This window comes from Oenanthe melanoleuca, chromosome 2, assembly GCF_029582105.1.
Source record: "Oenanthe melanoleuca isolate GR-GAL-2019-014 chromosome 2, OMel1.0, whole genome shotgun sequence".
Taxonomy (NCBI): domain Eukaryota; kingdom Metazoa; phylum Chordata; class Aves; order Passeriformes; family Muscicapidae; genus Oenanthe; species Oenanthe melanoleuca.
Genome location: NC_079335.1, coordinates 55,155,920 through 55,168,551, shown reverse-complemented (window position 1 = coordinate 55,168,551; position 12,632 = coordinate 55,155,920). Strand labels below are relative to the sequence as shown.

The 12,632-nt window shown below is 36.3% G+C and overlaps 1 protein-coding gene across 1 annotated transcript in view; it reads right to left on the bottom strand.

The window, feature by feature from the left end:
- Nucleotides 1-12,632, bottom strand: part of DOK6 (docking protein 6) — a 238,747-nt gene that overhangs the window by 124,364 nt on the left and 101,751 nt on the right. The window contains exon 3 of the mRNA XM_056484076.1: nucleotides 32-146. Within this exon, the coding sequence (XP_056340051.1) occupies nucleotides 32-146 (115 nt within the window). The remainder of the gene's footprint in view (nucleotides 1-31; nucleotides 147-12,632) is intronic.

Sequence of the window (12,632 nt, the reverse complement as noted above, 5' to 3'; positions counted from 1 at the left end):
TCAAGCCGGAGATGAAGCACCAATTGCTTACCTGACTCACAGGCGAATGTCTTTGATGTCTCATCGTGAAAGATAATTGCCACTGCATGCTTCTTTGTCTCTCGAGGCAATCTGGTTATGTTTTTGATATTGTGCAGCTCAGTTACCTTAAAATGAAGAAAAGTATTTTAGATCAGTGTATAAATAGTACAAATAAAAATATTAACCTTAGCCACTGGATTTTTACTATGAACTGTTTTTCCCCTGTCCTAGTTTCAGCCAGGACAGGGTTAAGTTTTTACAGTAAGCAGGAGAGGTGTGTGGCAAGTCCCAGATCTTATTCCCATCCACCTCACTCATTGCCAGGGGTGGGAGTAAGGAATTCTCTCTTCTTCCAGTGGGGAGAAAGCATGGTGGGGAAGAGCCAGGTATTGTTGCAGGCTTTTCCACGGAAATTGTTTCTTTGTCTTATGCTGTTTATATTGCTGCTGTTACAGTTTATTTTCTTGTCTCACTGCTGTTTTTAGTAAATCATTCTTATCTCAACCCATGATTTTCAGCTTTTGTGCCTCCAATTCTCAACTCCATCCCAACGGAGTGGGAAGGGGAGGGGAAGGGGGGAGAATGAGCAGCAGTGTGGTTTTGTGGGAGAACTAAACTGGGGAGTACTATCCCTAACCCCCCATGGTTATTTATATTTATAAGCTTTGTAATTGATTAAAAAACACATAGGTAGAGTCTTAAGTTGCAAAACTTAACTCTAATAACTCTATTTCTCTAATAAATTTCCACAAAATTCCGTTTCTTTAATAAAGTCCTATGTGAAAACAGTTTAAAATGACATCAACTCAGCCTACTTTTCAGTTTCTATACTCATACAACTTGGATAAGTTTCAGAATCTGCATCAAATACAAAACCTAATGTTGGAAGAACAGTGTTTCATTAGTTAAGAGAGATAACTCAATATGTCAAATAGTATCACTACACTTGTAAGGATACATCCTCATATGTCTTTAAAATGTATTTGTCATCTCAAAGGAACTCAAACTTTTATTTTCTAAATATTTGAAAACCTTATCAACAATACAATATTCTTGCAGCAAATTTACAAAAAAATCCAATCTATTTCCATTTTCTTTTGATGCTAGTATATAACTATAATTACCAAAAGTGGAAGAAAAATATGTTATTCCAACCAGAGCTGGTGGCCCAGTCTATATTAAACTGACTAACAGTTCATATTATAAAATCTTTTACTCAGTTTCTTGGAACTCTGGGCAAACTTTATCTGTTTAGAGTTAGTTTATTTTCAGGCAGGACATTTGCCTCAGGCAGAATTAATTTCTAGGAAAATGTCATCCATGAGTTCGGACAGTTATGACTACAGAAAAAGATTGACTGAATGCAGGTGTTTGTTTTTTTTTTAAATGTTTTGCTTTGTAATTGTCATGCTCCTAGTGTACAGTTCCAGCATTTCTTCTCTCATGCTGAAAATAATGTTTTTAAAGCAGAAGAGATTGTATGTGGTGCAGTAAAAAAACGGAAAACGCTGGGGCAAAGATATTTCAATAAAATATTGATAGCACATGAGCAGTGAGAGGCATCAAGGATACAAAAGAAACTGAGACAAAGCATGAAGTGGAATGTGTTATGTGCTGATGAACTTGAGACCAGAACTGAAGACTGCTCTAGTCTGTCTTGACAGCCTTCAGCAAAACTCACTCCAGTTTGTCAATATTGTTGTAACAGGTGTATTGTTGTAACAGGTGGGCCAAAAATGGACATGGTACTGTAAATACAGTCTAATGTGTGTGAAGCTGAGGAGAATAATCATTCTGTGTGCTGACTGGCCATGGCTCTGTCCATCCAGCCCATGGAGCTTTGCTGAGGCACCAAGATCCAGGGCCCTGCCTGCAGTCCAGCTCCCAGCTTGCCAATGCCAAACCTGTGCCATTGCAGGGCTCTTCTATCCCCAGGCTGGCACCTGGGCTTTGCCCTTATTCAGTTTAACAAAGCCCATGCCAGCCCCTTTGTCCAACCTGTACAGGCTGCTGACTAACAAAAGCATATTAACTGATCCTTCCCAATTTGCAGCTCCCTTATTTCCTCCAGGACCCTGATAACAATATCAAGAGAGGTCCCAGTACACACCACAGCAGTTCCACACCTCCAAGTAGGTTACAACCCATTAACCATGACTTCTTGGGTCCAACCAGCTGACCAGCTTTACATCATCTATACATCCACCTGCATAAATAATAACAGCCCAACTTCAGTTTGTGGATATCATGGGAGAAAATGTGAAAAGCCTTGCTAAAGCCCTTCTCATCACATATCACAGATGGAGATCATACTGGTCAGGCATGATTTACCCTTGGTAAATCCATGATGCCTTTCCCAAATACTACCTTTTCCTTCACATGTCTGGAAATATATTTTGGGGACTTCTGAAACACAGAAATATATTTTGATATTATTCATTTCACAGTTCTTTCCATAGGATGAAGGCTGCCAGAAATTCTCCTGGTTGACTGCCAGAATTCTCTGTATTCTCCAGGTTGACCTTTTGGCCTTTTTTTGGACACAGGAGCAATGTTTGCCTAACCATTTGGTTCCTAATCCCTTATAAGTGTAACTTTTTTCATGCATGTTCAGGGCTTTTTAAGAATACATACATTTCACTACTTTTTGGCTTGGGGAAAAGAGAAGGGCTGAATACCACAAATAACTCTGTCCCATTAAAGAAGTTACTGAAATATGTGTTGAATTTCCTTATCTATGCATGGTAAATGAACTAATGTGTGAGAGGGCTCTTATGACTCACCCAGAGCACTAATCTCAAGGAAATCCCCCAAAAAAGGAAAGAAAACATTAGTAGGCAGAGGAGAGAGCAGACTCTAGAATTCAAAACCTGAGGGAACAATACCAAATCCATAAGTCATTAATGAATTTTGAGGACACAGAAGGCCCCAAAGTCATAGACAGGGTACAGATCTATCAGTCTTGCTAAATAAGAAGATACAAGAGCAAAACATTTAAGAGGATTTGGGAGACAAAGCTGTTCAGTTATTATTAAAAAGAATTAAAAATATGGCTGGCAGTGCAACAGGAAAGGGAAAACACTAATAGAAGGAAAAAGCTCCAGTGATTCTTACACAAGCAATTGGCACAGAAAGTGATATTTTCACATGTATGTGCATGTGTGACAGTGCAACCCGTGCAGAAAAAGGTGCCTCAAATCTTGTTGTACTTAAAAGGGAAAATTTCTCTTTCTGGAACAACAGAAAAGGAAATAGAATTGCTTTTAGTAGTGGCAACAAGGCATATTAAGCCTTTTCTAGTCTCTCATAGAGAAGAGATCTATTCTTTTTTCTTAAGACTTGAGTGATACAGATTACTGAAAGATCCTGCCATGCTTATAAGATAATAATGATAATAGAGCAAAAAATCTTACATTCCTGGTGCCACAAAATTTTGATAGCAATTTTTGTTTGAAACATAAATATAGACATACTTGAGTACACACACATGACCATCTGTAAAGATGTTTTTTTGAGTCATCTTACTGATCAGTACGTTAATACTGCCTTGCTTAATATAGTTACATATGCAACATCCATCACACACAAATATGGTCAGCACAAAATGTACATACAACAGAATTCTTTTTATTTGCTGGTGGGAATTTAATGTCTGAAAGAGACAATGAAAACATCTCCAATTCTTATGTCCTGCTTTTTGGTACCCACGTGAGAGATTAGGTTGATCAACATGCAAGGCAGGTGAAGAAAAATAGTCTCCATGCAGGAAAAAAGGGGATTTAATTTAAACATATTTTGATTTTCCCATGTCTCTGGAATCATAGGACCTCCCCAGACAGCACAAAACTTCTCATAACTCCAATATGACAAAGTAACATGAATTGCCTCTTCCAAACTTCCTGACTTTTACCTTCTTTTGCTAAGACAAAGCTTTTTTGAGACTTTTTTTTGTAGTATCACACAGGAATTGTATCCCTCTTGTGTAGATCTTTGCATTAAAAATGGACCTATTTGAAACTACTATGAGATATTGTGAGACACTTATTTCCTTAGTCAAATACTAGAGTGGTTTAACATGGGAGGCAAAAGCATTTCTGCCAGCAAAGGTTTTTTTCAAAAATCATATTTTTTTCCTTGGAATGCTTTGCTTTACAAGAACTGAGGGAAATAATTTTAGCCATAACATTTTGAGGATATAGGAAATTTATAAAGATTTTAGGAAGTATAATTTTACTGGCAAGCTAACAGAAAAAGAAGTGAGAACACTTTGGGAACACAAATTGATACTCACAACTAGAAAGGCTATATTATTAAATAAACCCCTCAGTATTCCTATTGTTTATGTAATTTTCAATATCAAATAGAGATGAATATTTGCTTCAATGTTCATCTTTTCAAGTTGTACTGTATGCTTCCCTTCATGGTCAGAGTAGAAAGATAAAGGCAAAACTGTGGAAGTCTATCCTCCCATTGATAGAGAATTAAGTTAATGAAATTCTGAATTCTGGATTTAATGCCAATTAAGCATGAGTCATTTCTCTCCTTGCTGAACATGTGCAATTGAAAAATAAACACTAGAGAGTATATTGTCTTGTATGAAGGAAAAAATGAACTTTGCCTTGGCAACCATTGCTTTATCTCTGGGATTTTTGAAACTGTGACTTAAATTTTATCAATTATTTTATAAAACTCCACAAAAATAAGAAAGCATTTTTAAGAGGGGAAAAGTATCAAAGCAATGAAAAGGCAAAAAGAAAACTTATAAAATCATAATCCTTTGAAATAATTTAAAACATCATTTTGCAGATTTTAAGAAGGTTTAGAAGACTAATAGAATTGAAAAAAAATATTAAAAAGTCCCTGGTTTTTATGCATAGTACATTAGGTAAATCTACTTTTTAAAACAAGGAACAATATACCAAAATTTGCTCCCTGTGGTATTATAATAGACTTGTTGACAAAATTCAGTCTAATACATTAAAAATATTCTTTTTCTCCACAACAACAAAATATCATTCTGAAACTACCTAGACCATTGATAACCTTGTATCAGTAAGAGAAACATAAAAAAGGGAAAATTTTCTGTGCCATTACAGATGTAAGAGTGTTACCTACACTTTCTACCAAAAAAGAAAAAAAAAGAAAAAAAAAAAAAAACCAAAACATTTTCCCATTGTGGGATTATACTTCACCTAAGACTTTGTTCACGTTGAAAATAACCCAAAGCAACAAAAACTTTGAAAATCAGTTTTCCTATTTCCCCCAAAAAGTTAACTTCAGCAATGAATAAAATCCCTAATATTGCCTGTTCTGTGAGCGAAGTTGCAAATAGATTTTTTCCGATTTTTTTTATCCTTTGATTTTTTTTTTTTTTTCAAATTTGGTGAAACAAATAGTTTTCCAATACTATGATTATGTAGTATACAACTTTCCATTACCATCAGCATGTTAACTGAGACTTTCTTTTCTCTACTAGACATTAGTGCTATCGTTTGGTGCCATCCTCCATATGTAGCTCAGTGTGGTTGGTGCTAGGGACTCTTAGCACCTGGACCATTTCTCAGTTCTCCCACTCCTCATCAATAACTCCTGCTTCATGTGTCCATCACTCAGCAGCCCACACATACATTTCTTAGCTTGGTTTTTTTTTTCTGTTTGGTTTCTTAATGTTTTTTATCAGTCTTTAAAACCACTTTTGCTTTTTCTCTAGAAAGACAATTTAACAGTGATTGATGAAAAGATGTAAGAGTTACTAAGTTTACATGCTACCAAAATTTGCCAAGGTTTCTTTCTTTCTTTCTTTCTTTCTTTCTTTCTTTCTTTCTTTCTTTCTTTCTTTCTTTCTTTCTTTCTTTCTTTCTTTCTTTCTTTTTCTTTCTTTCTTTCTTTCTTTTCTTTCTTTCTTTCTTTCTTTCTTTCTTTCTTTCTTTCTTTCTTTCTTTCTTTTCTTTCTTTCTTTCTTTCTTTCTCTCTTTCAAATGTTATACTGTTTTTCTTTCTTTCTTGGAGGAAGGGAGATGTGGCTTGACATAGCTTTATCAGAGACATCCAAGTTCTTTACTTCTCATTGATATTTGATAACAGGACATAGCCTTGACAGGCTGCTAGGTAGGATAACTTTTAGGATTGGTAACGTCATCATCTCACTCCTGCAAAATTATACTAGGCTAGGCTTGCATCAGGGTCTCAGGCTACACATCAGTGTTGGTTACTGTAACTTGGTTCCTCTCACAGTCAGGAATTTGGTTCACCTCAAAGATTCCTTATAAGCACAGATGAAAAGAAATGCACTTGATTTGGAACAAAATTTTTTAGGATGTTTAGATTGTTCACTAATATAATGCATTTTTACAGATATATCAAGCACTGAACAAGAATGTGAAAGATCCTATAACAAGTTTTCTGACACTATTGCTCATATATCTTGATCACTCATGATCCATCTAAATATGATGATCATCCTCATTGTTTTCTTTATCTTGGTCTGGAGATAAACCCAAACTTTGTTTTGTATTGGTGCAAGATCTCATCTAAAAGAACACCACATTCAGAGCTTCCACTTCCTTCCTTTAGTAAATGTTACATGGAAATAATAAAGTCCATAATTATCAACATCTTGTAAATACTTTCTAGCCACATCTGGGTGAATAAACCAACAAAAAATAAATTAATAAAATATATATCAATGCATCAACCTTAAAACCAAGAGAAGATACCAAGAAGGACTCCTCTGAAGGAACCAACAATTAACAAATTTCATGCTATGTTGGTCCAAAAGGCAAGAGAATCAGAGGAAGCACTTAGCTTATGCCCTCACTTTGAAAAAAAAAAATATATTCATTTCTTTGAAGCCTTATGATAGTAATTTTTAATCTGAGGGGTTCATAGAAACTTGAAGTAATCTTTCTGCATGAAGATTGTAAATCTGACTCTAATACCAAATTCCTTCAACTCCCTACTCTGTGCCAGAATGTGCAAGCATTGTCAGATGCCAGGGGACTGAGTTACAAGAAACACTGAATGATTGGTCTGTATTAGTTTTAATGCATGTCTGTGCCAAGAGACTAGAAAACCATCCAAAAGAAATCCTGACAGATTTCAGTAGTCTAACTCCACTTGTCTCCAGCTACACCAACTGTAATTTAATTTCAATAGTCACACTGCAGATTTCTAGCAAATAATTCGAGCGCAGGAAAACTACTAATATAAGAAAGCCTTTGGTGGCAGGCAGTCCTCAATCCAAGCAGGATACACAGGTACAGGCTGATGATCAAGGAAATTATTTAGGATTGCTATAAGGAAAATAAAATCTCTGAACAGCACACAGAGGCTTTGAAGTAGTCAGTTGCCTCTATCTAGCCAGAAAAGTTCAGATAATAGATTTCTAGCAACAAACATCTGGTCTCTCTTAAAACACTTTAGCCCTTGCCTGTCTATCAACCTAAGTCTTTTTGAGTGAGCATTTGTTACCTAGATAAATAACAGGAAATAATTACAAGATCACAGTTTCATTATACTAGAAAAATATTTTATATTATGAAACTGTTACTGTCAATGCATTTTAAAACACCTATCCTTAAAAATACTTGGGTGTTTCATTATCATTTCAGTATCCTAGTTATATTATTAAATGTGAAAAGCTATTAAATTCCAAAAGACATTTAATATAAACAAAGGCTTATATTAACGAGGTGCATTGCTTCTTAACAGTAAATATAATTTTCCTCTTTTCTGATTACTTTATTTGGAACTATATCTACTTCTTTCAAAGGGGAAGGATTTTAGGAACAAAAATTCAATTCAAAAATTCAACACTTTCTCTTTAACCTACAACACTTCATTATTGACATACACTGGACATTTTTTGTTTGCTTCTTGTACTAAAAATCTAGTCATGCAGCTGAAGATCTAGGATTTCCTTTTGTATTACATGGAAATGCAAAGACTGTACATAGTGGGGTCTGGTGCTCTATTTGTACATTTAAATAAATGAGATAACTCTTCCATAATTACAGAAATATTACTTCCAAATCACTTATTATATCTGCATCACTACAAAAATTACAATTCTACGGTAAATAAGAAAGGAGGTCCAAAAGAGATGAAAACCACAGAAATAATGAATAAAATCGATAGTGCCCTGTTCTGGGTTATAACTTATTTGAATTCTTCCAAACATGTGCCTCCCCTTTGAAACTGAGAGGAAAATGATTCTGCAATTCCATCTACTGAATGTTATTTCCACTGTGCACAGTCCTGGAAATTGCCTGGGCAGAGGAAAAGGTCTGAATTTACATAAATGGGTTTCTGTTTTGCATCGCACACTACCTTCCTGTCATTTAAGTTCTATCTAGAAAAAATAGAAGCAGAAGAGAGAGCTATAAAATGCAATCATTTATCCTCTTATTTCTTAATAATGGCCCACATATGACCATCTGTTTTATAACACCACACAAGCAGCAATGTGACAGAGCAAAAGCCAACACAGGGGCAAGGAGCAGGGACTCCAGTGAGTGACACCCAGACAGTAAAAAACCACCCTAAATCAGAAACAGCATAGGAACAATAAGAAAGTGATATAAAAAGCAAGGGCCGTGTCAACTATCACAATAAGAAAAGGACAAAGGAAGTACCAATATGCTGCTTCCAATCTGCAAAAGGAGAACAGGAGATGTTGGCTCATTACAGATCAAAGGACCACAGTCAGGGTCTCAAAGCATCTAAGCACCTGCCTCCAGCTCAGCTTTCAGTCATCCTATCTGCAGCTAGCAGTGGCTCCTTCAACACTGCCAAATCCAATTGCCACAGAGAAGAAGTTTTGTTACAGCTTTGGACAGAGCTGGATGTGATTTGAGCTCTTAAGAAAAGGCACTGTGCTGCCTGAAAAGCATAAAGACCTTTTGGACTGAGGAAATGGCTGCATTAACAGAAGCACAGGCCATAAATCAAGAGAAGTGATTTTTTTTTATTTCATTAGATCACATCTATAATACTCTGCCCGGTTTTAGAACTCCAAGGAAATTGATATGACAAAGGGAGTTCAGCAGAGGGTCCCCAGGACTGCCAGAGCTGGACCACTTGCCGGTGGGGTGGAGAGGCTGAAGGCAGTAGCTGCTCCATCCTGCAGCAGGGATGGCTTTGGGGACATCCAGCTGCAGTCCCCTCAGTGCCTGCAGGGAGGTTATCCAGGAGCAGGAGCCAGGCTCTTCACAGCTGTGCCTGGGGAGAGGAGGATGGATAATGGGCATAAACTGAGACAGGAGATGCCCAGGCTGCATATGAGAAGCAATGTTTCCAGCAGAAAGACAGCCCAGCATGGACAGGCAGCCCAGGGTGGCTCTGCAATCTGCATCCCTGGAGACTCAGCTGGACATTGCCCTGCACAACCATGTTTGCTCAGACCTTGGACCTCAGAGATGGCTCTGCTGTGAGCAGGAGCTGGGCAAGAGAGCTCCTCATAAGAAATAGTTGCTAAATCTAAGAAAGGGATGCTAACAGACCTGCAAGGATATTTGGACCTTTGTGGGTTTGGGCAAACCCTTATGGGATTAGGTCATTCAGAGTATTTAAGATGAAACACATTTCCATGACATCAGCATATATTGCACAAAAGCAGCAATAGGACAAGGAGGTGCAAGAGAGCAGAGAACAGGACTTAAGGTTAAAATGTACTAAGAGAAATATAAAAAAAGGGAAAGAAAACAGATTTAATGAAAGAATAGCAAATCTTAAATCACAAGATTATAAGAGGAACATAATAAGGGAAAAAAGAAATCCCAAGATCAGAGAAGTGAAAGAATGAATCATAAAAGAGCAAAAACTATTCAGAAAGAGAACAGAAGAGTTTTCCCCATCTCTGCATGTGGATTTGCCCTTGGAAAATGAGTTGTTATGGTAACAACACTCTCCAGAACTTTTGCCAAGGAGTGGCATACCAACCTCCACATTATGCCTCTAGGGCAGGTCTCCAGCTGCTATTTCAGAGGAGTAAGTGTTTAAAAAACTTCTACCAAGTACATGTTCATTCCTCTAAGTACTAAAAGGAAACCACGCCTATAACAACAGTAAAAATCCTGGAAAAGTTAACTGGAAAAGTACATCATAAAAATAAAAAAACAAAACCGGGCAGAATTAATGAATATATTTAAACTAAATCAGGCTAAGTATAAGGCAGTAATTGTGAGCAAAAAAGAAAACTTTGATGGGAAGAAATATGTGTAGATCTGATAGTAGAAGGATAATTAATAATTCCTTCTTATCCTCCAGATAAAACTGAGATTTAAAAAAAATAATGTTTGAATTTTTCAGCATTTTGAGAAAACCTAGATGACATTATGCAAATTTAGACTGAATACAAAATAAAATAATGATTTTAATTACTTAAAATTTAAATAAATGGAAGTGAAAGAAAAATTATTACTATTTAACTGTAGTGGGTTGACCACTGGCCAAATGCCAGTGCACTCATGAAAATCATCTACTCATCTTCCTCTGCTATAATTGGAGCAGAGGAGGGGAAAAATCCAGCTAAAATAAAACTCATAGGGTTGAGATTAGGATTAGAAAAAGGCCAAAACAGGCTCAAAATTTTGAGAGGGTTTCTCTCCATTCTTTAAATCTTTACTATTTCTAAGTATATGAACATCTGGCTTTCATATGGGCTACAAGCTGGGTACCCAGCTTCATGGTCATTGATCACTTACCACATAAGCAGTTATAAACTCCTAATATTGTCTCAATTAAATCTAAAAAAATTAAGGATGGAAAACAATCTTTCCCAACTAGCTTTTGTTATACTACTTTGAAGTAGCATTTTTAAATTAGCTAGTAAATCAAACCTACCAGGGCAGAGTAAGCATATTAAAGTCATTATCAGCTGCCTTTACTAGGCAAAGATGTGAGGATTTTTCCAAGCCAAGCCACTTTCTCTCAAGCCATGCTGCTGTAATACTGTCAGGATTGAGCTGCTGCCTAACCCATAAAATCAACCAACCCACTGGGATTATTCTGGTTCTGGCTGGTAGCCTGGTGTTTGAAAGTGATAGTTAAAACCTGATCAGTTCATGTGCACATGGAATTATTCCCTTAACAAACATTTTAATTAGAATTTTTAAATACACACTGAAAAAAATGCATTCATACTTCACGGGGTATTTATACAGACAAATATCCCAGTTTATTTGCAGAACAAAAATCCCAGTTCTCCTCAATCCCATTTCCTTGCTATTCTAAAGATCCTTTGAAATATATATTCCAATCTAACCTTTCATTTTGAAGTGTAATCTGAATACCAGGCTACTGTGTATGCATTAAAATAAAAGGGGGAAAATACAGTCTTCTGTAAAAGTGAGTGTTAACAAAATTTAAACTAATGCCTTAATACTAAAACAGGGAAAATTTTCTAATTTCCAACCCAGGTGCACACTTGAAAAATAGCATGCTAGAGAGAGATGGCAGAGGGGGAAGATGATTCACAACTAAAATAAAATAAGTTTCACAATTATCCTTTCAAATTTCAGCTGCAATTAAAAAAAAAATAAAAAAACCCAACTTTCAATAGCAAACTTCCTGCTAGAGTTAATAGGCATGGAAACAATACTTATACAATATTTCACTATGAAAAAAAATATCCTTGTGAGGTGACTAAAATACACTGGACAGTTAGAAATAATTTTTGGTTTTCAGAGTTTCCACTTTTAACATTCCTAAAGTACATTATGTCATCCAAAGGTATTGGTTAATTAAAATGAATATGTTACTGGTCTTTGAGTAGAAAGAAAAGGAGAAATACATTTCCAAAACTTCCTTTAAATTTTCTTCTCTATTTACTTAAATCAGCTGACTTGCATTAGTTTCCAAAATTATCTTGTTAGATCAGCTCAATTAAAAATAAGTGTTTATTAACATAGACTAAATTTGAAAACAAATCACTTACATGCAGTGATTACTTGCATGCAGTAAGTGATGTGTATATATAATTCTTCCTGCTAAACTGGAAGCTAAAACCCTCACCATGAAATCTCTCAGTGCATTGACAAACTGGGTCAGGAGTGTTGGAGAATCCAAGTACCCGTAGGCTTTCAATGCACAGAAATCATTTTGCCTGTATCTATGCTGTACATGATGCCAGTGGCCAAGCCCCAGGTATAATTCCTCTTCCTATCTGTTTCAATCTGTGAAAACCTTTAATTTCAGCAGTAGCTCCCTTTAGCCAGATCTTGAAATCATGGGAGAGACGGGGGTCAGGAGCAGGTGACACAGGCTGGCTTACCTCTAACATAACACCCACAGGGGAAAAACATCACAGCTGAGAACAAACTCATGGTGAAGATTTTAAGGACCTCTCAGATGCTGAGTATCTGCTGAACTATCAAGAGGTATATTCAGAAAAAAATAATTTACATTAGCCAGGAATAGAGAAGAGATGTCTTTGTCTTTGCATTCCTTATTCTTGTTTTTCTCACCTTATGCCAAAGGGGAGGAATACACTCACAAGCACAGACTCAGCTGGGGTCCATGGACAACAGCACATCCACAACACAGCCACAGACACATCCTCTAGCTGACAGCTTCTGGTTTGTCTTGCTTTTAGAAAACATTAATACTTACAC